The 21,267-nt window shown below is 44.5% G+C and overlaps 1 protein-coding gene across 2 annotated transcripts in view; it reads left to right on the top strand.

The window, feature by feature from the left end:
* The window catches only part of C7H10orf90 (chromosome 7 C10orf90 homolog), a 90,206-nt gene that overhangs the window by 53,394 nt on the left and 15,545 nt on the right, over positions 1-21,267 (top strand). Inside the window, exons 4-6 of one of the 2 annotated variants that reach the window (XM_021167523.1) lie at positions 5,763-6,047; positions 8,949-9,127; positions 10,647-10,824. In XM_021167523.1, coding sequence (XP_021023182.1) covers positions 5,763-6,047; positions 8,949-9,127; positions 10,647-10,824 — 642 coding nt within the window. The remainder of the gene's footprint in view (positions 1-5,762; positions 6,048-8,948; positions 9,128-10,646; positions 10,825-21,267) is intronic. The other variant, XM_029479182.1, reaches the window with a different exon arrangement.

Genomic DNA, 21,267 nt, shown 5'->3' with positions numbered 1-21,267 from the left:
GCGAGTGGTGGTTCACGCCTTTAATCCCAGCACTCGGGAGGCAGAGGCAGGCAGATTTCTGAGTTCAAGGCCAGCCTGGTCTACAAAGTGAGTTCCAGCCAGGGCTATACAGAGAAACCCTGTCTCAAACAACAACAACAACCTGCTTGTCTATGTGGTTAGAAGAAAGCTGCTCACTGTCCAGAGAAGGGCTGGCATCTCCAGGAAGCCTCAGTTTCAGCAGGGGAAGGCCTCTGCACATCCCTCAGTCTTTGCAGCACCCTTCACTTAACATGTGTGTTTGCCTGTTTACATGTGCAGATCCACTTGTATGTGTGTAGGCACTCGTGGATATGTATAGAATCTAGAAGGTGGTGTTTGTAGCATCTTCAGCCACTCTCTACCTACTGAGGCATGGTCTTTCATTGAACCCAGATCCTCTCAGCTCAGCCCTCTAGTGAGCCAGCTTGTTGCAGGGATCTCCCATCTTGGCCACGGAAACGTTGGAATTTCTGGCTTGCTGCCCTACCCAGCCAGCATTTACGTGGATCTGGAGATTCTATCTCTTGTCTTCAGACCCACGTGGCAAGTCCTTTATCCCTTGAGCCACCCCAGAAATAGTGACTCTGCTTCTTCTGCATGGAACAGTGTGAGGATCCAGTAGGTAATACAGCTTCAAACTCCCTTGCCTCTCAGGCAGGAGGGAGCTATTTACTCCATGTCCTCTCTGCCTCTTCACCCTTTTCCCTCCCTCCCTCATCATTAGGATGTCAGGCAAGCTCTGTAGAGACTGAGCAGAAATATACTGAAGCAATTAATGCCTGATTTTAAATAGAAGTCTGCCGTGGGTGGGGTGCGGCACTACCACAAAGATGACCATCTCCATACAAGGAGACCCTTCACCAAGCACCAAAGGATGAAGCCAGGGGTAGAAAAATAATAGAGAGAATCCCCACCAGCCATGCTGGTGGAAAGAGCCCATTCTATATTTTATTTCCTCATTGTTTCTCAGTGACGGAAGGCTAGCTCTACTTTCTTTGATTCTCCCTGCATTGAAGGCAGAGTGCAAAATGATAAAGCAAACCATACCTGCTAGGGAAGTTGCTCACTTTAAAGCCACCATCCTCCCTGTATTTTCCTTCCTCCTTGGAGACATTAGCATGACTCACACAGAAGCCTGCCCCTGCTGCTTTCTCTTCTATAGCAGACTCTTCTCATGTTCCAATGCAGCTGAGAAAGCTTGAATCCTCCTTGTAGGACCTGTATCTGCATTTACAGTGAGCGCCTATGTTTAGATGCTGTCGTTAGGTGGTTTACTGAATGTTCTAGAGAGCTTACATTTCTTCTCCAGTCCCCCAAGATCCAGGCCCAGTTTAATCTAGTTCACATATCAGTGATGGAAATGTGAGTTCTACATGTGATAGCCTAGCCTGGACTGTGGACTGTTTGTGCAGCTACCCCTTATGGGCCCTCATGTCCACTTTTTCTAGATTTAGTGTTCTGCCTTTGACATCTGGCTGACAGAGTCCTAGTGCTGTGTCTGTCTTTGTGAGCAGCTGCTCAGCACTTTGTTGCTGTCTGCCATGATCTGGAGTCTCTCAGTCACTGCAGCTCTGAAATCTATACATCTCCTGAATATTGGGAAAGAAACAAGAAAGTGACTCCCTCTATCAAGTCAGTGTGAATGGTGGTATATTACTGCCACTGGAGGTAAAGTATCCAGAGAAATGCCCACCTTGTTCTCCTACTGTCCTAAGAATCTGTGTAAGTTGATAGTGCCCTAGGCTGGCCCACATAGACCCCTCCTTGGCTGACCCTATATTGCCAAGATCCTCGATATCCCATTTATACTGGGCTTCTCCTGTCAGAGGTTCTGGTTTGCTTCCCGGTTCCCTGTTCCATCTGTCTTAAGATCTGCTGCTACACATCTGCCCCAACACATGGGTAGTTGAGGTCCAGAAATGTGGGTTAGTACACTCTGCCAAACCCACAACCGCTAGCTGGCATGCCTGGCCATACAGCAGTCCTGCATGGTCTCACTGGGGCTAATCACATATGTTTAGGACATGATTTGCTGCTAACTTTTGGCCCTGCCACTCTGCCAAACTCTCTTCTGGAAGCCTTCACAGAATAGACACAGTGACAGGACAGTGGCTTTTGTGTATAGTGTGCATAATTTTGGTATTAAAAACATATAAGTGCAGCGAGATTGCTAAAGGTATAAGTGGATGACACATAATGACCCCTATGTTCTATGTTCTTCCCAGCCAAGGAAATTACATCTGTTTGGGTTTTTTATTATTGTTGTTGTTATTATAGTAACTCCTGGACAGACTCTCCTGTTGGTGTCTGTTTGTTTTCTAGTATCTAGCTCAAGTCTAGGGCAGGCAAGTCTACTACAGAGTGGAGCCCTAGTGTATCCAACAACACTGTGAAAAGAATCTGTTATGTTCCTGTTAGGAAAAAATGTGCAGTACCAAACCCTCGCCATGTACAGACTCAGGAAGGAGACAAAAATCCCAAAATCTGGCGTACACACTGCCTTTTCAAGCTTCTCTTAACCGAGCAAAGCCTGCAGTAGTAAACTATCAGCTCCAAATCCTCGGGGTGTGGGTGTAAAATGTCCCAGGCTGGCTTCTATGTTAGAACAATGAGTCCCCACTTGGGAGCGCTGTTTGGGCAGGTCATGGAAACTTTAGGACATAAGACCTTGCTGACACATAGAGGACTGTAGAGGTTGGGCAGGCTGTTTGGCTTTTGGCTGGAGTTCCCTCTTCTTCCTGGTCAGGAGGAAATGAGGTCGTTGTTCCCCAAGCTCCTATGGTCTAACACCAAGCCACTCCTAGCTTGATGCTCTCCTACTGTGAGGGGATCTATGCCCCCCAAACCATAAAACAGCAGCAAAAGCCTCGCTTCTGTTGATTTTTTTTTTCTGTTATGTATTTTAGTCACAACTTTGAGAAAATTAATACAGGGTGAGAATGGAGAACCGAAAGTCCAACCTCCCCAGTATATGGGACAAAAAGGCCATGTATACTGCCTGCCTATGCCTGTGCAGGCCCATGTCATGGGCTTATTCTTTCTTGCAGAATAGACTCCCGAGAAAACAACCTGTGAATCTCCTAACTTTTCTTATTCCAGTGCGCCCATTCCTTTCTTGCCACCCTCCAGCCCCCTGCCCTAACACATAAATATGTAGGGGCCCTCCCCACTGTCATGGACATGTTTCAGAACTCACAAAAGAGACAGTATCCGCAAGATACCCACAGAATTCACAAAAGAGCCATGGCCAATAAGTTACCCCCTGTAGGAGCTGTGTTCTGCTCTCTGGGATTGTTTTAGCACTTTCAAGTCACAAATAGAACACATAAACTCACAGCTATTATATTAGAACAATGAAGCAGATAAATGATAATAAGAAAAGGAGCAAGGGCCTAGGAAAAGACAGATACGCCATGGGTGGAAATATTGATTCATTATACTCCATAAACCTATATGAAATACATTGATTCAAATAACTTTAGGTGCAGATCACCTCTGTTAGCTAGCAGAGATTGTATCCCTGATAATGAGTTGGGTTTTATACATCTTTTTCTGGGTGTCCCTAATGAAAGGAAGTCATGTAGGATGGTTGACTGTTATAGGCCATTTTCTGCCTATGGTATTTTATAATTAAACATAATGGGTGATTTTTTTTTTGGAGTAAAGGTTTATAAACATGTTTCCATACAATTTAGCAAAATACAGCTATATTGTATGTGGAGATGTCTCCACTTCAAAAACAAAGTCTAGCAGCTGCCGTACATTCAACACTTTGGTCTGGGACCGGTAGGAACTTTTTCTGTGTTTTGCTTAAAAAGCAGAGGGAATACAGATGTACCCTCATGGTGAGTGGGAATAGAAAGCTGCCAACTTAATTCCTCTGAGCCAGAATCCAAAGTCATGAAGGTGATGTTAGGGGCATCCATGCTCTAATATCGCTGCTCTTCACATTGGACAGCATGGCCTAGCTTCACCTACACCCAGGGACACAGCCAGTGATGAAAACTGGGGCACTGCTGACACTTCACCAGTGACATGCTCAGAGCAGGTGTCATGGATCCACGCTTTCCTGTACAGGACACACTCGAGAAAACAGAGCATGAATCTCTTTCCATTATTCCAGTGCTACCCACTATTTTCCCCTGACATTACACATAAACATTTAGCGGCTTGCACCTCCAATGAACCCATTTCCTTTAAGGACATCAGCATGGAATGATGGTAACTCCAGAAGAGTCATGACTTTATTTAAAACATGCATCTTTAAAAAAAAACTTATTGAATATTATGAAAGAAAGTTTAGTTTTTTATATCCAAGCCTATTAAACAGGGAGCAGAAAGACAGTGTCTACACTTCCATTTCTACCCTTGGCCTGCTTTGCCCTTTCCCTCACCACAGTGTCTCTCCAGGCAACGAAGCATTTGGTGAGTACACATTTGCTCAAGAACACCTGCCTCTTTGAGCTGCTGCAAAGCACGGATGTATATAGCTTCCTTCACTTGCCCTGATTGGTGGACATAGGTTTCTGGGGAGTTTAATGTCACACTGTAGAGACAACAGGTACCATACAGTTATGGAACCATCTCTTCATCAGAGCTTGACAAGAGCATGATCCTCTGCTTCATGTGTCTGCACTTGCTATATCACGCAGTTTGGTATCAGTAGCTCTGTAATCTTGGGAACAAATCAATATAGGAACTAACCAAATGCTTAGTGTCTACAAAATGCTCTAAGCATTGCTATTTTCTTCTTTCTTCATTTAATATATACATAAACAATGCTATTTGGTACATTAGACATAGTTGACTACATCCTGTAGCATATATTCTAGTTCTATATTTGTTATGTAAAACCCAGTAATATACTAAATGAATAATATCTAATAGTCACTTATTCTATTATTACCCCACTTAGATTTTATAGATGAGGCTATAGAGATTTAAGTGATGGAGGTAGAATTGAACTCAGCTACTGCCAGTTAAGCCCACATTCAAGATACTCCATCCTCCATTCTGCTGAACATAATAGGGAAGACGATGCTACTTCCCAAGGCCACCACTGGGAATAGTCCCATTCCAGCTAAATACATGGTAACAATGTATACATATGAAGCCAAATTCATGGTAACAGTATGTAGCTGCCCACAGCTACATGAACTGGGTTTCTGAGGGGGAGGCTGGGGCTGTATGGGAGGAAATAGTGAGAGAAATAATGAGACCAAGACAAGATACTGATCAAGACCCCAGATTTTACTTAAGAGTCTGAGCTTATAAAGGGGGAAGGCCCATCCCCTGAGATGCCAGGCTCTTGATGCTTTGTTGCCAGGCTGTCAGCACGTGGTCGCCAGGCTGTTGCTTATTCAGGAATGTCTCAGGAAGACAGGTTCAGCCTCTCAGCTGGTAGCATAGTCTTGGATGGAGAAGAGCACAAAGGTGGCAGAACAACAGACCTATCTAGGTCAGAAGATTTCACCCTAGGTGGTCTCATTCACAGTGCTAGAACAGGTCTGAGCCAGCCTGCTCAAGGCTGGGGGAGGCTATAACAGTATATGCAAATACAGCACCTAACCTACAGTTCAGGGTCAGGGATGATGAGCACATCTGAGAGTTATAACTGTATCAACTACTACCTACTGTTCCGGAAGCCCTGCTGTAGCCTACCAGCCAGGAGCAACACATCAGGTACCTGAGAGGTCGGCTCATCTAATAATGTGAGTCAACTCTCGTTTTATTTTTAATAGAAACAAAAGTACTTTCTGGAAGCATGAAGCAGCAGCAAGAAGCACAAAGAACTCTTCCTGTTTTCCCAGTGGGACAGAAGACCATTAAACACTTCCCTCCTGAAGGGGACAGTTCACCAAGCAGTGATGGTCCACCTAGCATCCTTTCAGAGTCCCATGAGAGGCAACACCCATACTTCATGATACCCAGAGTTCCTCTGCCTGGGTTTTACTGCCCTTTACAAACTGTGTGTGCCTCTCTGCAGGAAGATGGTGCTGTTCAGATAGAAACACACTTCCCCAAAGGTAAGGAGGAAGGGTGGCCCTCCCTGGGCTTTTTCTTAACATGCATAAAGAAAATAGCTCAGTGCATTTCTGGGATGGTTCACACAAGCTGATCTTATGGAGGTATCAGAGGGAAAAGAAAGATCAGGACCAATAAGTAGATACAATGGGTAAGTTATACTCTGCAAACAGATAGATGGCAGCTCTATACAAATCATGAGGCCCCCAGACTTACTAAACCCAAGGCTAGTGCCAGCTAAAGCCCAGGAGGCTGCCCAATGGACATACAGTCTCTGTTTTTGGAAGGTCTGGGGTACTAGTGCAACTGCCCTGAAGGTAGCATGTCTCTGGGGCTGCCCAGGTTCCCACTAACTGGCTGACAGAAATAATAGCTAAGGGATACAGCCCCGGACATACAGCCAACATTTAAAATGAGCAACTTGGGCCCTAGTGTACATAGGCAGGACCCCATCACCATTTCCCATAGGGGAAATAGAAATAGCCAAACTGGACATAGACATCATAGCCCTGCAGGTCAAGCTGCTGACCACTCCTAAATACCATAGTGAACAATTCTGAAGGAAAAGAATAACACAACAGAGAATAGCCTCTGGTACCTAGTAATGTGAGAGAGAGAATCTGGACTTCTAGCACCCTGAAGACATTTTTAAAGAACTTAGAAAGGGACAGAAAGACACATACAAAATGGTATGGTTTGGGGTGATAAAAATTAAAATGAGTATGTTATTTGGCAAAAGTAATGTTACAGGGAGTTGGTTCTTATGTTTTTAACTGCCAATTGATTGCAGAAGCAATTACTACATGCTTGGTGTAAGCTGATCAGTACTCTTCGAGGTGCAGGGGGCACAGCTCTATTATTTATAACGAGGTGAACAATGAGGAGCCACTGCCCACACTCTGGGAGGGTCTGAGCAGACATCTTTGTCCAAATGATTCTGAGTTGGCATTTGAGATAACAATACCATTAGAGATTTCAAAATCGTACTTCAGAAAACACACACACACACCAAGGATGAAGGGAAAAGTACACAAAATGAAGAGTTCCAGGAGGGCTTTGGCTGCTTTGGGGAATTCCAAGGGGCACAGAAGACCTGCACCAGAGCCAGGGACTTCTGATTCTCCTAGGGCCCCATGGTCAGAAGGCCCTCTACACCCATCGCAAGAGTCTGGACCACAGGCAGGGCCAAGACTTTGAAAGAAAAAATCTCAGTGGGTTTACATTCCAGACGATGGTTTCAGGAGCAGTATGCAGATAGACAGGGGAGTGACCAGGCTGGGACTGAGACTCAGTCAAGAAGGTCTCTAAGGTGGGAAGGTCTGGGTGAAGACGTTTTGGACCTTGGAGCAGATGTCATGAGCAGTGAGGAGGTGTCCTGCTAGGACTGACCCTGGGGTTACCATATTCACATGAAGATGAAGGAGGAAAGAGATATGAAGACACTTCATTCTCTGTGAATCGGGGGGTTAGAGGGAGGTTTTCACATGGAGACGTGAGAACAGGGTGGTAGAGAGTAGAATTAACTTTGGAGAGAGAGTGCTGGTTGGTGGTTAGACCTGAGCTAGCCTGAGCTACTAGTTAGGCCTAAAGAGAAAGTAGGACAATGAGGAAATCCTCTAGAAGGAAGAAGAGAAAGAGCTTGGAGACTGGGAGGATTATCTAAGCACCTCTAAGTAGTGTGATGTTGACAGTGAATCATGTGACATGAAGTGGAGTAAAAGTCAAGGGGGGTTGGGTTAGATAGGGGCTGAAGGGACCTGAGTAGGGAAAGGATCCAGCCAGAGAGGATACAGCTATAAACAATGAATGATACCAGGAGCTTGGATGAGCTGTCTCCTGTGGCCAGGAGAAACTCCTCATAGGCAACTTGCCTCTCCTGGAAGAACCAGTGGCTTCTAAGCCCTATACATGATGCTGTGGATACATGTGGGATAAGCATCAGATGGTCCAGGGACCAACTCCTACATGCTCCTACAACCCACCTCATGACCACGCTGCAGAATGTAGGAGGCAGGGATGCATCCTACCTTAGGAAGTCAAGGAGGTACCCTGGTCATTAGAACTCAGTCTGGAGGTGGGAATTCACCAGGAAGAAGAACCAAAAGCACTTAATGGAGATCAGAGGCCGTACAGGACAGGAAGATGCTGGACCAGGACAAAGGAGCAGTTAGGTGAGGCTGGAACTGAGAAGGCACTGCAGAGTAGCAGTCAAAGGAGAAGAGTGGGCTAAGGGTAATGGAAGGATCTATCCTGCATTCCAGACCAAGGCTTGGTCAGGAGGTGTTCTGGAATAGTTATTAATGCTATTCTATTAGTCCCAGGATTGTCCCCACCTGCAGCGCCAAGGAATCAATTAATTTTTGACCCTTTCCACAAAGGGAAACTAAAATGGCCCCAGGAAAGAGCTCTGCCAGCTTTAAGAGAAAAACCCTTCCAATTGCTTCTGTGAGGCTAGTGGTGGACTCTGGAAAATGAAGGGGAGGGATGCATAATTGAACACCATCCCCAGTCATTATATCATTAGTGCGGCAAACACAAGGCAGATTAATATGCTGTCTTGAAACAAGCGAACTGTAATAATTACACAGGACACACTTAATATGAGATCCAGACTAGAAAAGTCTCCTTTCATTTTGAGCAAAGACATTCTGAACACTGCAATCTAAGGAACACCTCCATGGCCTAACTAGCCAGTCATAGACTCCAATGACTGTCACATTGACTGGGGCTGCTGGAAAGGTCTGTGATGAGGCTGGATCTTGTCAGCTTAACAAGGCCCGTTAATAACTCACTGGCATTTCTATTTTCTAGATTGTCTTGTGTGTCTTGTCCTCCTGTGTCAGGCAGCCGGACAGGAGAGCCACTGAGTACCTTCTTACTGTATTATACGTCTGCTTTCCTAGATTACACGTGCTGTGACTTGGTTGTAAAACTAAAGGAATGTGAGAAGAATGAAGACCCTACTGTCACACCTGAGCCCTCACCAGCAACCCCCTCTCCATCAACCCCAGAGGGAGCACAGAGCTCTGACCCATCAGAAGATAGTTATGAGCCTCTGCTGGCAAGTTCTATGACTTTGCAGGTAAAGCCTCTGTTGTCTCTCCATCCTGTCTTAACTCTAGTAGAGGGGAGGTCTCTTCTGAGGAGTGTGGCGTGCACCTGATCTCACTTCTGCCTGTGACTCCCAGTCTTTCTGTTTGTGTTACTCTGGCCCTTCCCTGCTGTTTCCTAAACTTCTCTTCTGCTATTTGCCTCATGGAAACAATACACTTGACTCTGCCAGGTAAGAATAAGGATTGTTGCTACTGCTACCATGTCAATGACAATGGCAATGAAAGGGCACCCAGAGGTCACATGGAGTCATGTCACATTTGATTTTTCAAAAGATCCCTATCAGATGAGAACCCCTAGACATCCCATAGTCAGATAAGGGTGCACAGCCACTGAACAATTAAAGAAGCTTCCCAAGTTGTACACCCATGGCCTGAAGGACATGGAAGATATTGGAGTTTTTAAGCTGCTTCTCTGTTTAGAGAAGCAGCATACATATATTGATCAAAGTAAAAATATTTAACATGGCAGATGACCTCAGAGAAAGTTGCTGCTACTGGCACACTGTGTGTGCAGTTAAATACACTTTCTGGGAAGGCATTTGCTATGGGGTGCAACTCCCCATAAATGTAAAAATAGCCCCATTGGCTCACTGCTGCATCCTTGGACCTTGATGAGCCTGTAGAAAACATCTAAGATGTCCCCAGAGTCCCAAACAAATCCACCTATTAGGGCTCTGGCATTTAAATGCCCTATGAAAGTTCCCAGAATAAACATCTCACAATTGCAGAAACTATCTGCAGCTGGCAAAACCACACCTCTGCTAGAGCATGAGGCAAATCATAGTCCTCTGCTGTAGAGAGTTCAGAACAGCCCTGCATCCCTACACACTCTTAGAACATTTCCAAAATTCTAAAATGTCACTACAGCCCCACACATGTTGCTTTGAACACGGAGATGTGGGGAGATTCTGACCTGACCTATGAAGCTCACTGTATAGAACCACTCTGTATAGCAGAGCCTTCTACCTCTATCTACCCAGAAGCGGTTCTCTTTAGCCACAGAGAGACCTCTGAAAAGCACCATTTTCTACACCAGGGACACAATCCCTGTATCCTTAAGACTCTGACCCCAGCAGGAATGAGTGTGCACATTGCTAGCACCTGCCTTCTAGTCCCACCCATGTCTCTCAGAATATGGAAGTACAGAACCCGGAGACTTGGGTTCCTCAGCTGTGAGTGGTTTGGCAGCATGAATCAACAAATAGGCAAATAGATGTTGGCCATTTGTACCCAGTGGCTCCAGTGCTCGTTATTTCTTGGTCCTGATGCAGTGTGCTCTGTGCTGCTGGCCAGCCCTGACCTTGTCATCAATATGGCCATACCATTTTTACACATGGTCATGGGAGGTGGGGGTTGGACTTGCACTCTGGCTTTTTGCCATAGAGTATTGTGATCTTGATTGGCTCCCATGGAGTAAATCAGATGGCTGTATTGTTACCTGCTCTCCCTTCTCTTAAAAAACACAACGCTGTTCTTTGTTCCAATCAGGAAGCACTGGAAGTCCATAGACCTCAGTTCATTTCTCGCTCACAAGAACGGCTGCAAAAGCTTAAGCGCATGGTACAGCAAAGGAAAACCCAACAAAAGGAGAGCCTGGGGCAGAAGCAGAGCCTACTTCCTGTCCGCGCCAACAAGAAGCAGTTCACCATTCCCCATCCTCTTAGTGGTAAGCTGCAGGTGGCTTGGAAGGCCGGAACATGTTTGGGGACAAACATTCTCAGGCATGGAGCCTTCACTGAAAGGATGAGGACCCCAAATTACGCCACTGGCATGCACAGACCTCAGCATCCTGAAGCTGGCTCTGGGAGCCAGCTCATTTTGAGAGGTTACATATGGGCATGCAACTCAGCAGAAATAACTTGGGACCCAAATTCACCATTGTAGCTGGGAAAGGAGCCACGCCACTGTAGGAGCCAGGATAGAGAGTTCAAATTCTTGGCTCCTGATGGAGGCTTGCAAGCGATCTCCCTTGCCCTTTATAGATTGCAAAACAGACCTGGGGCAAGAAGTTGACTCCAGCTTGTCTGCATCAACATTTGTCATCTGGAGACCTCTTCCTGCTGTGAGCTCAGAGGAAGGATGGCCAGCTTGCCCAGTACAGTGAGGCTGAGGTCAAGACAACCCTGAGAGGCAGGGCACTCATTCACTCACTCACTCACTCACTCACTCACCCACCCACCCACCCACCCACTCACTCACTCACTCACTCACCCACCCACTCACCCACTCACCCACTCACTCGCTCACTCACTCACCCACTCACTCACCCACCCACCCACTCACTCACCCACCCACCCACTCACTTACTTGCCCACTCACTTACCTCCTCACCCACCCACTCACTCACTCATAGGAGAAGAAATTAGCAGGAACCTTTTCTGCACCCAGCCCCAAGTTGGAGGCTGGGAATATCACTGAGAGCAAGATGACCTCAGTTTTTTTTGTTTTTGTTTTTTTATTTTCATGGACCCTCATAAACAAGCCCTTGAACTAGCAAGAATAACAAGAGATGAAGGCAAGGACTGGGAACATCAGGAAACTTGTGAAGGGCCTGCCAACTCAAATCTTAAAATCTGGGGGTTTGGAGAAGCCTCTGGTTTATGACTGTGAATACAGGGATGAGATCTCTCTTCCTAGGAAAATATTTTGGCCCCCAGGATGTTAAATCATGAGTATGATTCTGAGTAGAAGTCCTCTGGGGAAAATAGCATATTCACTAAAGTGCAGCTTAGCAAAGCTTACAAAGATCTCATTTGGAAGGGGAAGGAGAGAGAGAAGAAAGCTGCTGTAACCAGTTCCTATTAGACTCTCTTCTAGGTAGCCTGACTCCTTCCTGCATCCAGAACACTTTAGGGGAGCTTTCTAGAGACCCCAGAAAGAGCACAGTTGAATGTCTTGTTTTCATTCAAGGGATCTGACAAGTTACCTGTTGCTTCCATCCCATGGCACATTCCAGAAGGATGAAAAATGAAAGCCAACCAGGCAGATGGGCAAAGAGCTGGCCCATCACACTGTGTGTCTAGCTAGCATTTCAAGCTAGGTGTAGACACAGGCTTGGTCTAGGTGTGTTCTCTAGGGGATTGTTTAGTCTCTGGTTCAACAAAGTGCATCTGTTTCAGGCACAGCTATCTCAAGGCACTGTGAAGGCCAGAGGCCAGCCACAGTGGGAGTATCCCCTTGGCACCTTCACTCATGCTGGGTATGAAAGATGTCACTTGCTCAAAAGAGTTAGGCTATAGACACTGAGGTCAACAGATAATCACAATATAGACGCAGCCACACACAAGCTAACCTTGGAAGATCTCCGTTTTCAGCCTTTGGTTTGTGTAAGAAGCAGAGACAGATGGCCAGAGGGAAATTCTTCAGGATGGTGATGTATGTGTTAACTTTATATCACTATGACAAATATCCGAGACAAATCAGCTTCCAAGGAGAAAGGGGTTGACTTAGGCTCGGGGTTTTTGAAGTCTCGGGATGATTAGTTAACAGCATTGCTTTATAGCAAGGCAGCGCCTCACAATGAGCCGTGCAAAGCGGAGCAAAGCTGTTCAGCTCATGGCAACCAGGAAGCAAAAGAGAGAAGGAAGGAGAGACCAGGGTCTCACCGTTTCCTTCAAGGGCCACACCTCCAGTGGCTTGAGAATGCCCACTTTACCCCGTCTCTTAAAGTAGCGGCTACCTTCCTGCAGCTCGAAGCTGGGGACTGAGCATTTCACACACAGGAGGATGCTAGGGATCCAGATGGTGGCATGCTGAGCTCCTCTTCTTCTGAGGTAGACCTTCTAGCTGGGCCACAGTATTAGAGGGGGGTGGCCTTTGCATGCCTGCATTACTTTCCTGTCCTACTGTAAGAAATTGCTACGTGCATGCTGGCTTAAGATCACGGGCATGCATTATCTCAGAGTTCTGGAGATCAGGGGTCAAAATTAAGGCACCTGCAGGGCCAGTCTTGTCTGGAGGCTCAGATTAGAGCATGCATGTCACTTCTCTCCCAGCTGTGGTGGCTTCTGGCCATCCATCCCCGTGCTCCTTGGCGGGTGAGTGGCCCCTGTAGCTCTCTGCCTTTGTCTTCGCATGACCTTCTTCCTATCTGTGTGATCTTGAGTCCAATTTTTCTCTTTTTATTCAAAGCTAAATTCCACCCATCCAGTATGACCACATACTAACTTGATTATATTTGCAAAGACCATATTTCCAATGACAAGGTCAAATGAAGGTCACAGTCACAGTTTGGGGAATTTGAACTTGAATGCATCTTTTGTGCATGTGGGGGGCATGCAGCACTGCTTGCAATATCAGTCAACTTTGATGTTTTTCCCAAAGCAAATATCCTTATAAGTTCGTGTGCTCTGAATGAACATTTTAAAATTGTATATAATAATAAAAAAGGCCCAGTCATAGTATTAAATAACTAAGTCACCTTTTTATTCCCCCAATTCCAAGACTGTCCTGGCCACTGGAATGCTCTCTGGGGGACTTGATCAGCATGGATTTTTATGGCCATTCCAACTGTCCCTGTGGTAGAGATGTGTTGAGGAGAGCTTTATTTCCATGTTTGTTTGTGTTAGGTCAGTTAGATCAGACAATTTTTGAAACTAGAGCCTTGTATAAGCTTAGGCTAGTGAGAGGGAATGTTTAAGGCCCCATTAAACAAGTCTACAGTACACATCTTGTCTTCAGTCTGTCTGCTGGCAAGATGATAAAAGCAAAATGCAGATGTTTCCTTACATGCTAAATTAGATCATAAATCATGTGTGTGAATGAGCCCCGGCTGCAGCATTGAGACGTCTGGTGGAAGGAAGGCTCAGGTTTGCTTTTCCATGCTGGGGTAACTGCCTCTGATCAGGAACCTGCCAAGCAGTCTTGGCTTAGGGACAGACCCGAGCATTTCAGGTGGGAACTCTGGCAGTTGACAAGGCTGGGAGAGGCAGGTCCCTGGATTTGCAGGAGCAATGACGAAAGGGATCTGCGGCCAGCTGTTTCATGTTGTCTGATGAGTTTGAAGCAGCCTTGGAGCTCAGGGGCAGATGATGGTGTGTGTGTGTGTGTGTGCGCACATGTGCATGCATATGTGGGTGTAAATGCTAATTAGGGCTAAGGGTCCCTGTCTGAAGGGCAGAGAATGTTTTATGAGCAGTTGGGGGTGACAGGGTTCATGAAGTCGCCTTATAAATTCCTGGCTATAGTCCCCAGCTCCTGAATGGGGAGTTTCCCATTGTGTGGAGGTGATTGGAAACTAAGCAGATGTACTCTGGAACAGGGCAGATGTGGCGGAAAGAGCAGGAATGAGAAGTGACTGGAAGATCCTCAGTCTAACTATGGAGATGGGGTTAAGGAAGATAAGCTCAAAAGAACTTGGGGGGTTGGGGGCAGGCTAAAAGGTGTAAGTTTGGTCTTATGCAGTAGTCAGAAGATGGGTAGCTTGCTGTGTAGAGTAGTTGCAGACCAGAAACAGTACAGGCAGAGGCCAGGAAGGTCCTGGTATGTAGACATGTAGAAAGGGTCTTAGGTGGAATAACAAGTAACATAAGGCAATTATTGAGCTGCGTGAGAAAAACTGAGATATTCAATCCCCTGACCTGCAGGCTTCTGCCTTCTTCCCGGGTCAGCATTCTTGTCAACTTACTAGAGTCACCTGGAGCTATAAACAAGCATCAACTCTTTCGGAATCATGTGTGTACTAAGCCATATGCAGGACATGGTTAGACTGAGCCATGTACAAAAGCTAACCATAACCCAAGAGCTGAGTGTTTCAGAATTCGCTCTTGCTTCTTCCTTTCAGACAGAACCCAAAGAAGGCTAGCCTGAATGTACAGCCACATGGGCACCTGGGGGGAAGTGCCAACTATGGCCACATGGGCACCCGAGTTTAGCAGAGTTTGTATGTGCACCAGGTGGATGGCAGCCCTTGCCGTTCTCCACTGACACACTGGGGACTTCATCCTGTTCTCACTGTAGCTCCTCAGACTTGGCCTTGAGCATCTTCTACTGGAGTCTCAGGGTCTCCCTGGGTCATATTCCCATCCATTCCAGATCCTTCCCAGCCTATCTCTGCCTTCGGCTCCCTAGTTAATCTCACTTTCTATCTTAACTCCTGAAGAGATGACTCGACACTTAATAGGGCACCCTGCCTGGCCTCACATCTAGCCTTTTTAAATACTTACCCCTAAACTCTTTACTTTGACAGGTGGCCTGGTGTGTGTGTGGAGGTTTTTGCTTCTCCGCCCAGTTCTTTCTTAAACATGTGTCCTTACTCTTATCTTGGTGTTAAGCCTCAACCTGGCAGGGACCTGACACAGCCACATGGCCTGAATGCTACTTTAGCTCCTTCCCCATACTCTCCTCATGGCCTCCTTCCACATCAAATTCAATTACGTTGTGCATCTCATCCTTAGGCATGCAGAAAAATCCACCAGGAGCATCTGCTTCCCTAAGCCTCTCTTTCTTCAATGCACTCATTGCCATTTGCAAAATTGGGGTTCTTATTTACTTACACATCTCCCACTTGTCAGGGTGCTGGGGGACTATACCCAGACCGGAAGCATGGGTGACCACTTGGCTCACCAGCCTCCCCGCCGTATCTCACAGATCAGATGGACTTCATCTGAATTGGGTTATCCACACCTCCCAAGGTGAGCCAAGTCAGAGCCTTCCAAATCACGGACCAGTAGAGACATGGAATTCTCTAGAAGGCACTTGCAGACTTCCTTTCCCAGAAGATGGCTGACAGTTCTTGGCCTGGAGCCAGTATTAACATTGCTTTGCATTCTCAGAACACCCAGGGGGAGATGTGACTCAGTTGATAAGTGATAACAGCAGCCTTGGTCACCACAGCTCCTGCAGTCAGCCCAGCAGGGCTGCACTCTCACTTCTGCCTCATCTGATTCCCCTGAATGTTTTCCCATAAAATGCTGAGAGAAGTATTTGTGGTCAGCTCTCCCAGTATTAACCGCAGAGGAATTTTAAAATGTGCTTATCAGAGAAAAGTCAAATTTTCTTTATCAGCTCACAGAGGAAAGAGGAAGCAGGAGCTACTTGAAGACTTCTGGTTCAGAGCCCTTCCTTCCCAGCCAGACTTCGGACACTGCGATGGGTTGCCCTACTGCCTTGCTTCGTTTTTAAAAGACGTTTTCAATTTTTTTAGGAGGTGTAAGAAGAAAAGACTGGTTCTCATCTGTTGGTTAGAATTAGCCTTACAGGATGAGGTCATTTCCAATCACAGTAATAAAAAGTAGGATCTCTGCTCTGCAGATGGTGGGGGAAAGGGGCTTTGTGAGTGATTTGCCCAATGTCCTGGGTTTTGTTTTCCAAATGACTTTTTCGTGTCTTACAAGACACTTAAGTAATAAACTGTGCAGAAACTCTAAGTTTATGAAGTTCATCAATATTGCATAGATCTCCATTTCTTATGATTCTCAAAAAAAAAAAAAAAAAAAAAAACCAAAAACAAAACAAAACTGGAGAATCCTAGAATCCAAGCAAACACTGATAAAATTACTATTTGACCAACAACGGCTTCAACAGCTCGAGGGCAAGGTGTGCAATCTTTATTTAAACTTATTTAAGAGCACATGTATTTTGTTTTAGCTTTAGTTTTTTTTTTTAGTTTAGTTGACAAAAACTATACAAACTTATGATGTGCACTGTCCCTTCATAAAGAACTGTGTTGCAAAATAACTAGATGGCTATGGGGAACCCAGCCAGCACCTACCTACTTACCTTTTGTCATGAGGACCATTGTCTCAACCATCAGGAGGTCAAATGCTTCCCTAAAGTTCCTCCATTTAAGTAACCCAGACTTTATCGCCTTAACCATCCTTTCCCAGGCCACCCCACCCAGCCCCGGGAAACCTCCATTCTAGGCTGTGCTTCTGTGAATGCCTATGTGAAATCCTGGAGTGTTTGTCTTTCTCGGCCTACCTATTTCATTTAATACAAGGGTCATTCATGTTGTCGTGACTCTCTTTAAAAAAAAAAAAAAAGTAAATGAAAATAGAGCTGAGACTTTAAATCCTCCAATAGCTAGTTAGCTAGCTAGCAACAAACCTAAGCATCTCTCCATTCCCACCAGTCTCGTTTTCATAGAGTCCTCTGCCCACTATATATCGATGTTACAAATAACATCATATATAGACACATGTGTTTTACATGTATCATTATCTATATATTGATTATTATGTATTGTTGTTATAAGTGATGCAGCAATGGACACAGGAGTACAGGTGTCTCATCAACGTATTAGTGTGGTTTACTTCAAAATGCAACGAACTAGACACCATGCAGTGTGAGTGCCACACTTACAGACAGTTCTTTTTAGTTTTTAAGGAGCCAATTCCTATAAACAGTGTGTAAAGGTCCCTCTTTGTCACGCCTCTCCAGAAGTTCTGGTGGTAATTTTTCCCTACAGCAGAGATGTGGTGGTATCTGATTGTGGGGTCAGTTTGTATTTTCATGTAGTTGTATATTGTGTGTTGTTTGGTTTTTGTTTTGTTTTAAAAAAGAATCCCAGCCATCCAATTTTATGAGCATCTGAGGAGCTAGATGCTGGGGTGAAAACCTGCTAGCTTAACTAGGCAGAGAAAGCACCCAGCTGACCTGCCAACTCCACCAATGTCCTGGAAGGAAGAGGCCCTTCGTCCTCCCCCACACTGTCTTAAATCCCCTTCAACTCAAAGACCCTCCTTTTGTTCCCTTACTTTTCTTACATTCACTCCCTCTCAATTGGTTGTTTGCTCTGCCTCTTGATCTATGACCTATTGTTGATTTTATTTAGCTCTTGTTTACAGAAAGGGTTAAAGGTGTGTGCTAGGGCTGAACCACACCACAACAAGGGTTTTTCCAGTCCTTCTGCAATTGTTGTTGCAGGATATTTGATCACATTGTGAACAGTCTGGAGGTTCACAATGTGATCAAATATCCTGCAACAACAACTTTGAGCATTTTTTTTTAAATCTGTCTAATGTCCACTTGGGAAACGGCTATTTACACATTTTCATAGTCAAGTTCTTTTCTTGATGTTATTGGATTAGTTTCCTAATATGTTTTAGAAGTGAATATTTTATCAAATGTATAGTTTACAGATACCTTCTCCTGTCTTACAGGTTATCTCTGTACTTGGTTGATTTTTCTCTTGGCTTCACAAAATGTTTTAATTAGAATCCTCCAACTAAACTTTTTTCTTGTGCTTTGAGAGTCATAATCCAAAACTGCTTTGTCTGCAACAGTGTCTTGGAGCCTTTTCCAAAAGTTTTCTCAACGTGATTTTTTTCTTGAAGATTCCGAGTTTAAGTCTTTACTCCATTTTGAATTGATGGTCTAAGAAAAGGGTCTAGTCTTACTCTTCTGCATACATCAACACCATTGAACAAAGAGATTGCCCTTTTGTCCACTGTGTATTTTCAATGATTTTGTCAAAGATCAGTTGAACAAAATATGAAGCCATTTCTGGGTTCTCTATTCTGTGGTCTGTATGTCCGTCCTTAGGCCAGAGCCATGCTGTTCTGACTACTATTGCTTTATGGTAGTACTAAACCCAGGTAGCATGGTGCCTCTAGTATGTTTCTTTACTTAAGATGCTTTTGTCGATCCATGTGAATTTTAGCATTTTTTTCCTGCTCCTGTAAAAAAATGTCATTGTGGGAATTGCATAAGTAAAGCATTGGATGTATAGATTATTTTGAGTCCTGTGAGTATTTCAACAATACTCTTCAAATTATTGTCAGGGGATCTTTTTTTAATATATTCATGCCTTTTCCTATTCTTTCTTCAGTACTTTATAGTATGAACCTTTCCTAGCCTACTTAAATTTATTTCTGTTTTCATTTTGGATGAAACTATTAGTATGGGACATTCTTGATTGCTTTTCCTCCCATTTCACTGATAGCATATGGAAACAATAGTGATTATGTGCTCAGTCCAGTCCTTAGTCCATCAGTTTAGCTGCCAGCTTTAGGCGTTCCTCCGTGATAAAACTGTGTGCTCTTCATACAAAGATAATCTCACTTCTTGATGCCAATTGTTCGCCCTGTCTCACTGCTCCTATCTAACTCTACAGACAAGTGGTGTGAATGGGCAGCCTTGTCCAGTTCCTGACCTTAGTGGGGAAACTTTCAAGTGTGTGATATTGGGTGTAATCCTAACTTGGTTTGTCACCCCTGTCCCTCATTATGCTGAAGTACATTCTACTTTTTTAATTTCATATCTCAATATATTGAGTTTTGTTTTGTTTTGTTTATTATGATAGGATGTTGAAATTTGTCAAATGATAATTTTTCCATTTGGTTCTATTAGTAATGTGTGTCATAACACACACACACACACACACACACACACACACACACACACACACACCAGGGAAAAGTTCTACCTGACAGGTGAACAAGCCTTTAAATCTCTGGCTGATACTGAGTTCTGCTTCCTCACCTCTCAGTCCATCACAGCATGCTGATCTGTATGAAATTTGTCTAGATTGGACACTAAGGTAACACAGGGTAGGGAAACCACATAAAAAAGTAATTTGAAAATCCTCTCTCTTCAGTTGTCTGGAAGCCAGGAAGGCTTCTGTTGGATCTCACTGAGCTTTGTGCTAAAAGTCAACAGTGAGGACCCCAGGCTCCCCTTGATGGCATTCATTTTGCTTTTCTGTTTATTTGTTTTTATTTTCTTTTGTTTTAAGTTTCTTCTTGAACGTCTGTCCTCACTTGCTATTACTCTGTCCTCCCTTCCTCTTTTTCTTGACTTAACCTTGGTAGATTTTTCTCTTCTCAGAAATTTATGCCCTCCTTTGAGGTTATCCAATTTGTAGATATAATTATATACAGTTGTCTCTCGTGGCCCTTCATATGTCTGTGGTACCCATTGCAATGTTGCCCCTAATTTCGGATTTCACTCCTTTGAATGTTTTCTTTTATTAGTTTAAAGGTTTGTCAATTTTTTTTAATCTCAAACCCACATATTTTTAAAATGACTATCCACCCTACCCATGTGTGTGTGTGTGTGTGTGTGTGTGTGTGTGCGCGCGGTTGCCTGTTTTTTGCTTTTGCCTTTGAATGTGTGTGGGAGTAAGATGATAACTTTGGGGACTCTATTTTCTTTCCTACTACCTTTACCTATGGAATTCAAGTCATCAGGGTTTCTGGCAAGCATTCTTAAGCTGCTGAGGGAGCTCCTCAGCCCTCAAACCCAACCCTTCCTTGTCTTTATCCTTTGCTTTGTTTTTCTAATCTTTATTTCACTTGTTTCTGCTTTGATTGTTGCCATTTCCCCTTCTACTAACTTTAGCCTTAGTCTAGCCTTCTTTATCTGGCTCCTTGCTTATAATGTTACATCTTGTGAAATCTTCATGGGTGTAGACATATGAACTTCCCTCTTAGGGTTGTTTCTGCCAAATCCTGCATGCACTGGTCTGCTGTTCTGTCTTCTGGTATTTCTTCTCCTTTTCTCTCTTCTTGAGTTCATCAGCTGTGCTGAAGCATTTTATTTTGTCTCCATGTATTTGTGAACTTTCTTATTGTTGATATCACATTATAGTACTACGCTATAGTCTCAGACTTGCTGAGGCATGCTGGTTTCTGAACATTTGAGTATCTGATACCCAAAGCAGATACTCCATGGCCTTAGAGAAGCCATGATGGTTGTTTGTAGAATGATATGTGCATGCCTATTAGTGCCGTTTTATTTAAAGGGTAGCTAAAGTTGAATGGTTGAGTGTTCCTGCACTGATTTTTCTGTTATTTGACAGCAGCCACCATTAAACGTGAGATCTTGTATAGTCCCTGTATTGTATGACTCTCTTATCTATTGTTACACTATTATTTATTTGGTACATTTGGGCATTCCAATGTTGAGTGCACATACGTGCATGTGTGCAGGTGTGTGTGCCTGTAATTATTTTATACTCTTCATGAATTACCTCCTATAGTGTTTCCCTGTATCGTTAACCTACATCATTACATAAGCCATCTTGTCTCTGTCTCCGTGTTTAGCTTTGTCCTGATCTAAGGAGAGCCTCTCCTGGACCCTTTTGCTCACCCTTTACAGAGACCGTCTTTTACACTGAAATCTTACTAGTCTATGTACCAGTAAAGCCACAGCAAGTTCTCATAAGCAG

This window comes from Mus caroli, chromosome 7, assembly GCF_900094665.2.
Source record: "Mus caroli chromosome 7, CAROLI_EIJ_v1.1, whole genome shotgun sequence".
Classification (NCBI taxonomy): Eukaryota; Metazoa; Chordata; class Mammalia; order Rodentia; family Muridae; genus Mus; species Mus caroli.
This window is presented reverse-complemented; position numbering and strand designations above follow the sequence as displayed.